The sequence below is a fragment of the Ambystoma mexicanum genome, chromosome 1p (genome assembly GCF_040938575.1).
Source record: "Ambystoma mexicanum isolate Mex_15411 chromosome 1p, UKY_AmexF1_1, whole genome shotgun sequence".
Taxonomy (NCBI): Eukaryota; Metazoa; Chordata; class Amphibia; order Caudata; family Ambystomatidae; genus Ambystoma; species Ambystoma mexicanum.
Window position 1 is genome coordinate 1,239,671,663 of NC_090921.1, and position 16,126 is coordinate 1,239,687,788.

Here is a 16,126-nt window from a genome sequence, read left to right on the forward strand (position 1 = left end):
AGGTTTTCATGTATTTATCTTTAATTAGCATCTTCTTCTTAAACTCAGTTACACAGGTACATTGAGTTGGACCCACTAGTGCCCACCACCCAGGCTTTCTTCTTCCAACTCTTTCCTTGGGTGGAACCTTACGGTCAGCACAAATACTAACATTCTACATTCATGCATCCATTCCACTCATGACATCATTCACTCAGTCCTCACTCTGTACATGCTAGAATAACAATACCACACATATCCTCTCTTTCCAATACATAAACAACTATAAAACAATTAAGAATGACACGAGTTGGTAAGCAACATGGAGATACCGCCTGTTTGCTCCTTGAGCAAAGAGCATATTTTTTGGTTCTGTGCTAGGTTGACTACTGTGTACAAGAAAGTAATATATTTTGGATCAAAGGTTGAAGTGAACCTTATTGTGGAATTTGCTGCATGCATACATGATTATAGGAACATCATCAATACAATATGTCCTTGAACTACCTTCTCTTCTCCACCAAACAGCGCAGAGAACAAATCTTTCTTGAAAGTCTTCCATAAACGTTCTGGCATAATTTGGGGCAAACTCTGCCCCCATAGACATGCCCTGCAACTGTTTGGAATGTGTCACTTTGCAACAATAATAATTTTGGACATTGTTACACAGAATGTGAAAGTATTTGTTATCTACATCTGAAGGATTTGTCAGGTTCAGGGCTTTTCTGACAGCCTCTATACCTTCCCCAGGGCGAATATTAGTGTACAAACTGGAAACATGAAATCTAGCGATATAATTTATGCTCATTGAAATTCAGTGTGAGTGTCCAGTTTATGTATATGATCCAAGGTGTCCTTAACATAATAATGAAAGGTCAATGTAGCATGGAATTGGTTCTAAAATGGCATCACGGTGTGAGACTATGGGACATCCATGAGGATTATTAAGTGACTTTTGCTCATCCTCTGGTAATTAAAAACATGGGAGACCATCTATAGCAAAGGACTAAAACATCCCAGGTGAAGCAAGGGTGAACTATACACAACATCAAGGACATTTTCTTAATAAACTCCATGGTATTACCACCTGCAATTTTCACTTGTGGGTGCTAATTTTCTTTTTTTCTTGTTGGGGCTGAGAATAGATGATTGGATGTGTCAGGCTGCTTGGAATGTTGGATTTCACCTGTGGAAAATGCCCATGTTCCAAGCAGCTTGATTGGCTGCTGTCCCAAGAGTGTAAGTTAAAGTGTGTTTGCGGCTTATCCCACTTCCATCTCCTTATTCCCTGCACACCCATTATCAGTGGTTTTTCGTCACCACCATCCAGTTAGGTGCTAAGGTTCCATTCTCCTTCTATCCTCTGGACAGCCTGCCTGGATGAACGCTCGAGAATCCCAAAAATCTAATAAAGTAAATACAAGTTGGAATTTCAGGGTCATAGATTTCTGGAAATTCTGTACCAGAATCTAACAACTGTTATTGTAAAGTAATGGTTATTTCAGTATGTGAATTTCAAAAGTAAGTTGTAATCAAGTTCAGTCTGACAGAGAATCAGTTAACATACAGTAGCGGAGATGTTAGTGGTTTCTGTGATTGTTTTGGTAGGAACTCCTGTGGTGGTGCCATAAAGGGGTTAACGGGCTGATGTGCCATTTTCGTGTCCATGGCCATTGCAGTGTTTTGTAGGAAATGTTGCCCATTAGAACACATGTTCTGTGTGGGAACGAATCTCCTGAAGACTGTGATCTCTATGATCGGGGTGTCCATTTTGGTGATCCCTTTTCACATGGACCTTGGTCGAGTGATCCGTTTTGACATGGACCTCGGTCGAGTGATCCGTTTTCACATGGACCTCGGTCGAGTGATCCGTTTTCACATGGACCTCGGTCGAACAGTTATTCCATCTTCATGTGAGATGCTGAAACAGAGCGAGGTAACATCAATGTTGCCAGGAGTGCAGTGGGTGTTACACACCCTATCCCTTGAATCAGACAGAAGAAATGTAGCGGTATAGGTATTAGATGAAACAATCTCATCACTGCATTCCTTGCATACCAGCCTTGGATGAAAACCTCTCATTGCTGTTTCTTTCCAGTTTCTTTTGCTTTTTCCTATAATGCGGAATATCCGGGTGACTTCATACACCCAGCAATATTGAATCTCAATAATGTTTAGAGTTAGTCAAAGAAATTATATAAAAAATGAAACCTTTGTGATTTTTTTATGAGCAAGAAGGAAATGCTCTACAGGGCACACATAAATGGCAAATGCAAGTAATGGCTATTTAACCGGCAGGATAGCATTCTCTACCTCCCAGGGTAAAACCCACTCCACTTTTGATACTCACGTTAACATGTAAATGCCGCAGCCTATTGATAGTAATTAAATCCACCGGGACAGCTGTGAGGAGTTGGCTGCAAGTACATGTGAATGGGGCCTGTTGATAGGGGTGGCAGAGGTTTGGCTGCCGATACGCACTCTGCAGAAGTGTCAATAGCTTTTTTTTATGTTGTGAAACGCAGTGACAGCCTTTACACATTAAAAAAAAAAATTACCAAAGAAAATGGCACCATGGAAAAAAGGGGAAGGGGGATATTTCTAGTCCCTTCAAACTTAGCCCTTTCCATGATGACCTTCGGAGCTTGGGCTGTGAGGTGGTGATGCTGCAGCGTAAGGTCCGGTGTGTGGGGATGAGAATGTCGGTGACCTTCAAAGCCCTTAATTGGCTGGGACACTTCAAAATGTCAGATGCTACGTGACATCAAAGTGCTTATATTTATAAGGTTTTTTAGCTCTTAGAGCATGTTGCCTTCCACGTACTTCAGAGCATTCCTGGATCCGTAGAGCCATGTTTCTTCATGTAAGTATGAATGAGCTTCAGTTCAATGATCCACAATGGTTGATTCAGGAAATCCATGAGGTGGGTGTTATCAAGCAGAGCCATCAGCCAAAGTGCGCTATGAGAAGGTAGAGTGGGATAACTGAAGCTGGTATGACTCCTTATTTGTGCTCTTGCTCGTGTAGTCATTTCAGTCTCATGTGAGGAGCAAAAGGGTGATTGAAGTTGTGCCGAATTACTATTTCTGAATGTTTTCTTCAAGATTATTATCTTCATATATTTCCTGAACCCTGTTAGGCAGAATCATATGCAGTACCCTTTGGGAACACCACACACAATTAGAACTACAAGTGCAAGTACAAATTCACCTTTGGTACAAACCTGTACTACACAGTAAATTGGTATCGATGGCTAAGCAGCCAGACTTATATCAAGAGTAAAGTGAGCAGTATCAGAAGTTACACAAAGGACAGCAATTGCGATGGTTCAAACAAACACTGACTCAAGGTAAAATAATATACATTTATTTACATCATCAGTTGTAAAACAATTCACTAATCTAAAGCAGCCAAAAATCACAATCTTAATGTACTACACAACACCCAATCAATTCTGAACAAGTTAAGCTAAAAATGAAGTGTGAGCAAAATGGCACTCCAGCAATTTAAAAAGGGAGGGAAAGACAAGGTTATACAAAAATCAAACAGCACCAACAAGTAAGTAGGCAGGGCAATCTAGAAAAAGGCTTACTACAACTAAGATTCAAATCAATAGGTCTGGGCCAATGTTAATGGTTCAGAGTCTTTGCAGAGGATCACACAGTGTTTGCCAAGAGTTCGAAACGAAGTTCACCGAAGGAAAAGTTATTTAAAAAGAGTAGAGAAGGACAAGCCCTCGGATTGGCGAAAGATTTAAAACACTTTCACCGCGGACGGAACGAACAACCGGGTTTGAACAGTACCTTAGAAGAGGAAGAATGCTGTAGCTGAGGCAGAAGTTCCTGGCAGTTCCTACAGGCTCACGGTTCCTGAAGCGACTGTCGGACTGACACGAAGGAGGAAGACTGGAGGGTCCTGCACTGCCCAGGGAATAAACCAGCAGCAGAGCAAAGCAACAAATAAAAGGTGCGCTCCTTAAAACCCAAACAGGGTCCGGTCTTCCTGGCTATCCGGTTCACTGCAGCAGTGCACAGCAAATTCAACCAGGGGAGGGGGGCCTTGCTTGGTGTTTGGTGAACTGGTTGGTCTCACCAGCTCAAGGGAAGAAGATTCCTTGCAGATCTTCTCTGTCATGGAAGTTTAGGAGATTCGGACGCACAGCAGGGCTTCACCAGGAGGTTCAGTAGTTGCAGCAGTCCTTTTCTTTCAGCTTCTCTTCGGTTCTCTCGATCCAGGGGCGACTCTACCTTCCAAGTCCCAGAGACCTGCTTTTTATGCAGTTTTCCCCCATTCACCCAACCTGGCTGTCAATCACACAGCAGGGTGGTTGTCCTGGCAGGACAGTCACCTCGCCAATCAAACAAGAGTGTGACTTGGGTCTCCAAGGAGACCCTGTGCAGGGGGCCTAAAATCCCTCACTCACATCCTGTCCACCCAGACACTCAGGCGTCTAAGGAGGGCTTCTGTGCAGAAGCCCGCCAAAGGACGGCGAACAAAGGTACCAAACCTGGTTTGGCGTGCAGAGTAAAACACGAGAAAGACCTTTACAAAAAAAAATGGCGAATAAACCCAGCCGGAACCAAATAAAATTAAATGGGGTCCAGCGGATAAAGGTTTGAGGCTACTAACATAGCCTAAACAGTACCAAGGCTATTTCCAGAGTCCGCAGTAGGGAAAAAATGGTAGATACCACTGCCACCAGCCAAATCTTAAAGAAAGGGGAACTAAATAATATTCCATGAGAGACAGACAAAAAGGGGTAACTATTAACCCTTTCCACTACTCTATTGAAGATAGTTTGTACTGGGTCTGTGGATTTAAACAGACTAATAAAGTCAATGGCAACTTTACATGTTCTGGGAGACAGTAGTCAGTCCCAGAAAATGGAGTTTAAAGTGAGAAGTCTGAAAAAGACAACCCTGTGTCACTTCACTAAAGGTGCTGTGTGACGATGATTCCTATGGAGTAGGTGAGACTCCACTGTCTATGAACACAAAAATGTAAAACATACAGCAAAACACATGTAAGAGTGGGGAAAAAGGCTCACACTCTTACCTGGTGGAAACAAAAAATCCTAGAAATCCAGCAAATCTGCTGATGGACTCAGTAGGTAAGGGAAATTAGCCATTCTGGAGAATTCTCCCTAACAAACCGCCTGGCCCTTATTTGCGCTTTGATGCTGTATTCTGGTTTATTCAAGAGTTCTGCACCATATGTCCTTGTTTCGTGTTTAGTTGTTCTCATTGTCTGTCAGAGGATTAGGGCAGAGTGGCTGGATCTAAGGGCTGATTTCTACTAGAACTGGGCAATCGTGTTTGGAACAAGACAATTTCTGATAAGTGAGCTAAACAGGAAAGTCAAACTGTTCTTTGCAAATAAATGTGTTGAAAACAAATTGGACAACTTCGTACAGGGGTTACTTTGGGATCTACACTTGCAGAGACACAAAGGCCAATTAAGAGAAAAATCATTGGCAGAGCCGGAAGGCCAGATTATTTATACATGTATAGGCTACCATTTTATTTCAAAGCCCCCCTGCTGGACTAAGAAAGAAGTCTGACCATCTACATTGGCAAAGCCAGATCTATTTGCTCAGCTGATGCCTGTTTTTACCATTTAAGAGGATTTCCAATGTTTCACTTCAAAACATCTGCTAAATCGCCGTCACGTTCCAAATTGACTTTTCAGCCATAGTTGTGTTTTATTTTAAGCTTCTCTAAAATGCTGGCCATCATGATGCACTATACCTGTATTATGGAGCAGCTGAATGAAACTAGGGCCCATCTGCATACTACTGCAAGAGCTCTAGTAGAGGGCTAAAGCTTTCTCTAACCAGACTTTAAACTTTCATTGAAGTGATCAGTTGAAGGCATGAACAAGGTTTTCAAATACACGTACCATAAACTTCAAGAAATACTCTGATTCCAAGTCACCGAAAGACTAGGGCCAGAAATGTGCAGGGAAGCTTTTGGCTGGAATCAGTTTCCAACGCTGAATAATAGGATTCACTGATGTATGGCTAACTCCTGCAAAAATGCTTAAACTCTGGGCTCGTTCAGGATTATCCTTTGGGGATTGGGTCAGCAAATGGATTTCCAATCAATGTCTCCTCATATTGCCAGTTACTGACTGTACTGCCTGAAAGACTATTGGGTAAGATAGAGTGGAACTATCCCATTCTATGTTCTAGTGTAGCATTGATGACCACACGGGGATGGCGAATTACAGAAGGTGTTGGTTGTCACCCGAGCCAGAGGCAAGGGAACAGTAGAAGCGAAAGGGAAAATAACTAGCATTAATGACACTTTAAAGTCAATAATCCTATTTGCTATGGTACCGACTCTCTCCAATTCCACTTTTTCGCTCTCTAGCTCCTTTCTCCAGTAGTCCCTCCTAGGTCATCCTCGGTGCTTTAATTGGTTTGCTTCTGCTTGCTAAGGTTCTACTGGAGGCCTATACAAGGTGATATGGCTACATTCTGAGGAATGTGATTGGCTGCTCCGCCTGCCTCACAGATTGTTCAAAGGCCTGCTCTTGTCTGCTAAAAAATCATAGATAATAATGTTTCTAGGTCTAAATTGTTGAGGCTCCTTTAACCTTTTATCTGACAGCACCTTCACACTGAGCTGTTTGGCAACCAACAATCAATTGAAGGCCTTCTCAGTTATTTCAGCTTAATTGTATCTCATGCTCTTGATATGGTGTAACTCCTTTTGGCAGCCTTCTTAACACATCATCCTCTTTGCTGATTGCTTACAGATAACCACATTTGGGGAAAGGTCGGGCCTGTTGGAGCAGTGTTCATCTTCGCCATCCTCATTGGTGTTGTTGGCTACATGATCCAAACCAGGAAAAAGTAAGTACAGACAGAGTAATTTATTCAAGCATCACTCCATGGGCTGCAGATATTTACTCCCATACAGAAAACCCATCATTTTAGCTCTCGTGTTGCCGCTTGGTTCTTCCAGAAAATGTTTGTTTTTCAATACAGGACTATAGTGATTATGCAATTTGTAAAGAAGATGAACCAATGCACACTGACATGGTCACACGTTAGAAGGACATGATGATTGCTGTGACAATACAGTTGTGCGTTGTTGGTGAAAACAGGCCTTTTGCTGACACCATATTGCTTTTCTGCTTAGTTTGGCCCGAGCTGCATTAACCTCTTAACAAAGGCTACTGTGGCTTAAATAAAATTGTTGTTACATTACGCTTTAGTCTTCTACAGTAATTGTTCACCTCTATGTTTACGCTGCCAGATATATTGGTGGACGAAATGTAAAGAAGGTAGTGCCTCTGTAAAATGTTCAAAAATAGGCAATATTGAGTTTGGGTGCCGCTTAATAAGTCATACATTTTTTAGATTGTTTTTGTTCTAAGAGGAGTGGTCTGTAGAAGTTGTATCGCATACAGCCTCACATAGCAACTGTGCATTCAGAATAGCATCTGGCCTGTCTCCATCTCAACTGTGGTCTCTGCACCCTCCAGTATTTTCTCCCCCTGAACAATCTATCCCTCCTGTTATTATTCTTGAAAATGCCAATCATATTTCATTACTTATGACCTACCTCTAGGCATTACAATATCTCACAGCCCCTCAGGTAAACAGTTAGAAGGTTTCCTATAATGCAGGGACATCGCTGAGTGAGATATACTCCAACATATCTTTGCCCATAACTCACTGGTTATCTCCATATTGAGATCCTTTTCCAACTTCTCTCTGGCTGGCCTATAGGGCCCGCTAGTAAAAACTCCTAATACAGTCTTAGTATCAGGGCTTTGGTGTTGTAGATTGAATCAATGTCTCTTCAAAGATGGTCAGCTGTCGTTACGTATGTGTCTGGTTTTGGAAGGGAGATGTTATGATTTAAGTCAGCCTGCATTTTATCACTGGCCAAGAGTGCATGCTGATGGAATGTTGATGTATGCATGATAGACAGCTCAGGAGAATGTTGGGTGAAACTGTGTGTGAGTGTTCTATGGTTGTCAGTTGGAGGCTTGAGCTGGGAGTGATAGATTGGCCGGTGGGTCTGTACCTGTCTCTGTACATATGATGCCCACTGTGACTACTTGAACTGGTACTGTACATATTAAGGGTAACTGGATCTTATAATATGTATATTTGTACAATAAAGCCTTCCTGGACTAAAGTACTTGGCTCCACAGCTGGTCTGTGTATGAATGGATATAAGTCAGCTTGTATTGTATCACTGGCCAGGAGTGCATGCTGATGGAATGTTGATGCATGCATGATAGACATCTCAGGAGAATGTTGGGTGACTGTTGTGTGTGAGTGTTCTATGGATGTCAGTTGGGGGCCTGAGCCGGAAGTGAAAGAATGGCTGGTGGGTCTGTACCTGTCTCTGTACCTGTAATGTCCACTGTGACAACCTGAACTGTTATTTTACATATAGCAAGTAACTACATACTATAACTATAAATAGTTTATATATGTATAATAAAGACTTCCTGGACTAAACCAAGTGGCTCCACAGCTGGTCTGTGTATGACCATTAAATATAACATCAGCCCTCTGTGGAGATTGTACCTCAGGCTCAGGTCAGAGATTGTCCCCTTAAACTGTAAACATTGAAAATCCGAAATCTGGCCTACTTGCAGATAGTCCTCCAAATGCTCAAAGGGCAGAAACCTACCTTCCTCCCATAATTGTCCCACTCTGTTGAGACCCACCTCATACCACGGTTGAAATTGAAGCGGCTCCGCAATCATATTGCTCAATGGGGGAGCCCATATACAACTTAGGGGTGAGGGCCATGTCGTCAGCCACCGAGTGTTGTTCCCTTCTTTTCAAATGTATCAGAACACCTCCAAAATTGTGTGTTGCACCACTCTTCTGAGAATTTCTCTCAGGGGTAGCCATAGCCATTCTACCAATGTGACCGCGGCCAGTACCGTGTTATCCATGTCCACCCATTGTTTCATTGAATTGAGATTGAGGTGGTGCAACATAAGTCGCAGTTGCGTCGCCTTATTATATGAGGTCTGGGAAACCCACACACCCTTCTGTTTGCGGTAATAAAAGAGTCCTATACGCTATTCTATACTTATCCCCGGCACATAAGAATATCAAAAGGGCCTCTGTAACTGTAGTCAGGAATTATGCCGGGATCACCACCTGGAGCCTCTGAAAGAGGAAAAGGAACTTGGCAGTACCAGCATTTTAATGCAATTTAATCTTGACAGCCATCTCTGCAGTTCTAGTTGTATCATGTTCCACAAAGGGGGGGCATTTTCACTGAACAGCGCACTAACATCCAGGGGAATCCTAATCCCTAAAACTTGAAACCGTCTGGTTGATTCTGGAACACGAATTTCTCAATGTAATCCCTGTCTCCTGGCTCTCATTGACCCACTGGGAACACCACTGACTTCTCCAAATTTATTTTGAATCCTCGCAACTCCCCATTTCTGGATAGCCCTTGGAGCAGGTTTGGGACAGTTTCTCTTGGGGTAAGGCGTCATCTGCAAATAGACTTAATTAGTATTCCATGTTTCCAACCTTGACTCCTGAAATCCTTGGGTTTCTCCACCCTCTATGGCCCATGACTCCATAACCAATGCATAGAGAAAGGGTGACAGGGGGCAACCCTGTCTGGTACCTCTTAGTGGGAATCCCTTCAAGTCTTCTCCATTCACCACCACTTTAACCCTAGGTGCGGAGCAGAGGGCTGCAATCCACCCCATCCATTTTCGGCCCCATACGACCACCGAGAGAACCCTTCTCAAAAAGGTCCAATTGAAGCAATCAAATGCCTTCTCAGTGTTTAAAGATAGTACCAGGACTCCTTCATTCCTTGCCATTGGTAAATTTAATATATGAAGGATATTTTTCAAATATTCTGAACCCTGTCTGTTTCGAATGAAGCCTGTCTGATCAGGCTGGACTGAGTTGGGGAGGTGAAGTTCTAGTCTGGATGCTAGCACCCTAGCAATCAATTTAGCGTCCATCTTGAATAGCAAGATCAGTCTGTAGGACGAGCACTGCCCATGGACCCTTCCTAATTTGGGTATCATTGGGAAAATTGCTTCGAGAAAGGTTGGTGGTATTTACCCTGTTCCGATAATTGAATTAAAAGCATTGACTAGCGGCTGGGCTAGTATATCTTGAAATTGTTTATAGAAATCCAAGGCTTAGCAGTCCTCCTCTGGTGCTTTCCCCGCTTTGAAGTGCCTATGGCCTGGGTCACCTCTTCCGCTCTGATTTCAGCTTCTAACATATTTCTCTCAATGTAAGTCAGCCTAGGAATGGGAAGCCCACTTAGATATTCCCGGATTCTAGCTTCTTCTATTATAATTATTATAACAGGTTATTTATAACGCAGTTAATACCTAAAGGTTTCTAAGCATGGACCCAGCGATTGAACCTGTGTAGCTCTCCGTCATCTTGTTTCCAAGGCGAATGCATTGCCCCTGAGCTCTCCTCCCGAGACAATTTCAGGACCCTGGTCATGCAACTTCTCATAGTACTCTGCAGAACAGTCTGGAATTCCCCCTTGTTGTCTATTATGTTCCCATTAGCACACCTAATCTACTCTACTCTACTTTCCACCCTGTTCTCTCGCACTTTGTTGGCCAGGAGAGTCCCCACTTCATCCCCTCTTTCATAGTATTTCTGCTTTGTGTATCTCATTTTCTTTAAAACCTCGCCCAATAGGCACAAATGCAATTCCTGCCTCATCTCTTTTGCCGCTCTGTATCTCCTCCCTACTGCTGCCCTTTTGTGGCAGTTTAAGCCCCAACCCTTTGATCTCCTCCCTTAGTTTTCTTTCAACCAGACCCCTCTCTCTTTTTTTCGGTATCAGGTCATATTATCCCCACCAATAATATTGCTGTATATATATATGGTTGTGGGGTAAGGCCATAGGCGATATTAATAGTGGGGATGATTTATGGGGTTATTGGGACCGGTGTTGACAGGGTCTCCCCTGCATACTTATTTTGGATGGACCTCTCCTGTGTCATTGGCTTAAAAATAATTTCACATTTCCTTCCTTCGAAACTCTTTGAAAACCGAATCCCTAAGTAGGATGTCGTTAAATTGCCACTGCGGGTATCCCCTCCGGCACATCTCTATTTGCCACACCGATGTGACCATCTCATGGTCGGACCAGGCAATGGTTTCCACCATGAGGGAGGTAAAGTTATGTTCCTGGTCCTGGGGGATTAATAGACGGTCTATCCTGGTATATGTAGAGTGTGGCAGGGTGAAAAAATGAATACCCTACTACCTGGGGAAACCTAGCTCTCCACACGTCTGTCCAGAAGTGCTATGCTCTTTTATTAAGTTTGTGAACTTACAATTCTCCTTTGTGCTTTTCTTTTGCAGCTCCCTTTTCACTGACCACCAGTCCAGACTCTTTTTAGTCTTTGTAATTAATTTGTTTTTAAACTGTTATTAGTTTTGAAGTAACAAGTTAACAGGAAGTAGCTCCTTAGGAGCAGTCTCCCGCTCTCACGTGTCCTCGTGCTCTGGGGATTTTTCAGAGCTAGAGACCCCTTGGAACTACAAATCCCAGTGAATTTGTAGTCCAAGGCACTACTTAACTTCACGTCAGGCGCGTAAGCGCCGGCTTGTTCGGGCAGCAGGCAGCCCAGGTTATTTTCATCTACAAGTAAGCTACAAATATGTAAATACAATTAGAGGTCATGCAGGCAATTCAAAAGGCCAGAGAAAGGCTTGATGCCTTAACTCAGCAACCCGTTCCTATGGAATTGAGGTATTCTGTTCCTGTTCCATCCGACACCACAACTGATTTGAATTTGGTTAACAACCTTGTCTTCGTAAGGGAATCTCCTCTTATATTACTCAATCATTCATCACCTCATAGCAGGACAAATGTGTCTGATGATATAACTGATACTGGGACAAGCGCCCCTCAGGTGCCTTCGGTTATGAAAGCGGAAGAGTCAAAGGAATCTAAGTTAGCAATAGCTACCTCATTTACACCGTTTGAGAACCCCACATTACTTACTCCTGTACCCTCATTTCATGTTACGCCAAATACCGCCAAAGCTACACAGTCGGTGTGCGTATTGAAATGTATGTTGTTGAATACCAGATCACTGCTAAAACATGCCATCTAGGTCGCATCTATTATTCAGGAGCAAGACTTGGATTTAAGTGCCATTACTGAGACCTGGGCCTATGAGGCAGCATATCCAGTATTGGAGCTAGCCATTCCAGAGGGCTATTACATCGTAAGACAGGATAGCACCACTAATAGAGGGGGGGTTGCCCTCATTATAAAATCTAATTTTAAAACTTGGGCCTGCAAGAGCGATACTATTCAAGGTACTGAACTACTTCTCATTAAATTAGCGGTTAGTGCAGAAACCACTTTGAATTTCCTTTTATTATATAGAGCCCCTACAGCGGATTCTACTTTCTCAGCTTCTCTGAATGGCCTTCTTCTTTCCATTCTAAAACCCAACACCAAAATCATTATATTGGGCTAACTCAATCTTTGGCTGGGATGTGCCGCGGATTCCTCAGCTAAAGTCCTGGAGAACACACTAGAGTCTTTAGACTGTTCGCACCATGTCAGAGTCCCAACTCATATCAAGGGACATACCCTGGATTGGGTTTCTTCTCTGAATATGACTCTCTCGAATTTAGAGGTTAATGCTGGTCATTGGTCTGACCATTTCTTCATAAACTTCCAAATACAGACCGGTTATTTTCCAAAAAAAGCAGTGCCTTCTAGGCTTGCAATAAAAGTGAGAAATAGTAAAAAGCTGACCTTTATACACCTTGCTGAGTGGGCATCCTCTCTCAACAGCAAGATCTGCAACACTGACAACTTGGAAGAAATCTCAACTGTGCTCTGGATTCAGTCACAGGGAAATTTGCCCCCATTAAAAACAAAATTCTACCTCCAGTTATACGTAATCCCTGGTTTAATGACGACCTGAAGGCTCTTAAATCTAAAAAAAAAAACGTTTCTATGCATGGCGTGATTCCAAAGACCCGCTTAGCCTTGCTAGCTATAAGAAAGTGTCATATGAATATAAATCAGTTTATTTTCTGGTAAAAAAAGAATCTTTTAATACGAGAATATTGAATGCTCAGTCGAATAGTAAAGAACTTTTTAAAATTCAGAAGGAACAATCTCAGACTCTGAGTCCCACACAAGATATTATTCCTAAAGATGAATCATGGTGCACAGAAATCCAACATGCCATATCCAATAAGCTTACTAAAATCAGAGAAGGAATAGAGAAACAAAAGCTTGCTATGACAGAACAAGTTCTAGCTGCTAATCTACTCACCGCTAATAACAAAGCTGATGACCAACTTATTTTTAGTTTCCAGCCAATATCAGAACAAGAACTGTCTAAGGTCATTTCGCAATAAAAAAAGCAACACTTATAAAGGAGATCCCTGCTCCTCAGTCATAATTAAAGAATGCTCTCCCTCCCTAATTCCGGCTCTGACGAAATTTGTCAATTCCTCCTTCGTCACGAATAAGGTGCCAGATAACATCAAAAATGCCTGGATCACTCCTTTACTGAAGAAACCCAATCTTTGCGCTCGGACTGCCTCGAATTATCGACCTATCACTAATTCCACCTTCCTGTTAAAGATCTTAGATAGAGTGGCATATAATCAGATCTCTTCCTTTGTGGAGCAAAATCATATCTATCATGATCATCAGTCGGGCTTCCGTACTAATAACGGAACTGAGACTGCTCTATTGGCTCTCAAGTCTCATCTTCATCACAGGCTGGATGGTGGTCATATTTCGCTTCTTATGATCCTCAACTTATCAGCAGCTTTTGACCTGGTGGATCATTCCATCTTATCCACCAGGTTACAAAATAATGCTAAATTCTCTCAAGCAGCTGTGGATTGGACTACCTCCTTTCTGAAGGGGAGGCAAGTCAGAGTGGCCAGCGATAGTGCAAAAGCAAAACCTTTTCCCCTGATGTACGGTGTCCCGCAGGGGGCCTGCGTGTCTCCCTGCTTCTATACCATCTTCATGATCCCCTTCTTCCAGATGCTGGAAGAGGAAGGGATCATTTTTGCAAACTATGCAGATGACACCCAGTGTGTCATCCTGATAACAGGCTCCCATATGGAAGATGAGATATTGATTAATTCCATATATCAAAAGATCCAGGATTGGATGGTGACGAATGGCCTAGCCATCAACAGTGCTAAATCCAAGCTTCTTCTAGTGGGATCAGAGTCCAAACTCGAGAAATTGGGCCCCTGCTACAAGAACTTCATCATCGACAATTGTACAACAGAAGTCATGAGCAAAGTAAAAACTCTGGGGATCTATCTGGATATAAATCTCAATATGAAGGCGCAGGTCAATAGCCTAGTCTCTTCAACATCCTATTATATTAAACTCTTCCGCTGTCTTAGACCATTTGTGTCGGAAAAGAATTCTGAAACCCTGGCAAGGGCCATCATCAGTGCTAAGATCGATTATACTGTTGTATTCTCCTGGTTGGTCTAGCCCTATCTCGATTTCCATCGACTCCAGGTCATACGAAATGGAGCTGTTCGGGTTGTTAAACGCCTTTCAAAAAGAGACCATGTATCAGAAGCACGCAGAAGCCTGCATTGGCTCCCTGTTCAAGCGAGAGTATCATTCAGACTGCTTCTCATCACACATAAATGCGTGCACGGTTGTATGCCGGCCTATCTGAAAGAACTCACTGCCCCCAAGTAAAACATCAGAAATCTTAGATCCGATGAGTCATACACTCTTTTGGTTCCACGCCTTAAGATCAAGAAATCCAGAGATGCTGCGTTTGTATCTGCAGCGCCTCAGTCCTGGAACTCTCTTACTCCCTCACTAAGAGATAAAACATCTACGGAAGTTTTCAAGAAAGGGCTAAAAACGGCCCTGTTTTCCTAAACATTGCTATGTTTGTATCTGCCTGGTCGTCTCTGGTACCTGCCTGTTCTGTACCACTTGCTCTTTGTAGTTTTGTCGTAATGTGTTTGTCTTTTTTGTTTCAGCGCCCTTAAGCCTTAGGGTACCTGGCACGCTTTACAAATTAAATAATATAACATAAAATAACATAACAATCCACCTTAGGGTCTGCAATCACATTGAAATCGCCTCCCAGTATCGTGGACCCCTGTCCCCATTGCTTCAGTGCGGGAAGCGTCATATTAATAAATGAAATCTTCATGTTTGGTGGGTATATGGTGGCCAGAGTGGCCATTGTGCTATCAACTCGAAGACACACCCACCAAAACCCCTTTTGACATGGGCATCTTTAATTTGAAAAGTGTTTGCCATAGCTATCCCCACACTCTTTTTCTTATGCTCTTTATGGGAAGCCCAGAACATTTGTCCTAATTCTTTTTCCTTTAGCCTCAGTTCTTCCCCTTATTTAGTTTAGTTTAGTTTAGTTTGTTTATTTATAGAGCGTGTCCGAACCCTCAGGTAGCTGGGCGCATAATCATGTGGACAACATAGTTACATATCGTTGCGCGCAGCAAAAAGAAGGAGTACATACATTCAATGGTACAGTATGTGGCATGAGATAAATACAATAGATAAAAGAGGACCTGGTTACATGGTGGTCCATTACAAGGTAAAGTTGAGACATACGGTAGTAATTGGTACAGTGAAGTGGCCTGGAGGTGAGTAAGGCCACTATTTAAAGTGAGTTTCCTGTAGGACAAGGACCGACAAGTGGGATTTACTGAACATTTTATACAGTAACAACGTTTTGTGCGTAGACGTTTAAAGTCAATACCATGGCTTCATCCATGCCCCTTCCTTCGAAGCGTCTCTTGCCACTCCAGTGTAGAAGAGCACAACCCCTTAATTAGAAAGTACGTAATCTTGGGTGAGATATCACCCCCACCCCAGTCCCCAAATCACTCCCCCACCACATTACCACTCGGAACCCCATCCAGACCCGCATTAAAACCAATACCCAATCAGGGCAGTAAGCCAAACCATGGTGAGACACCTGGCTAGTCCCAGGTCTCTAGGATAGCAAAGATTCTGTATTCCAGCTAATAACTAATTTATTAATATTGAAAACCTTTTCCCCAGCCCCTCAAACCTTCCCCCTCACTTCATATCCAACCAATATTTCAACTAGGTGCTTTGGATGTAATGTATGACTCTTTCTAGGCTTCCTGGAGCTG

The 16,126-nt window shown here is 42.8% G+C and overlaps 1 protein-coding gene and 1 long non-coding RNA gene across 6 annotated transcripts in view; one reads left to right on the forward strand and one right to left on the reverse strand.

Moving 5' to 3' along the window:
* LOC138452408 (myelin-associated glycoprotein-like) overlaps positions 1–16,126 on the forward strand; it is a 655,309-nt gene that overhangs the window by 499,720 nt on the left and 139,463 nt on the right. For all 5 annotated transcript variants that reach the window (XM_069604971.1, XM_069604972.1, XM_069604974.1 and 2 more), the window contains one exon: positions 6,739–6,835. In XM_069604971.1, coding sequence (XP_069461072.1) covers positions 6,739–6,835 — 97 coding nt within the window. The remainder of the gene's footprint in view (positions 1–6,738; positions 6,836–16,126) is intronic.
* The window catches only part of LOC138452464 (uncharacterized), a 431,049-nt gene that overhangs the window by 388,059 nt on the left and 26,864 nt on the right, over positions 1–16,126 (reverse strand). The gene's annotated exons all lie outside the window — the stretch shown is intronic.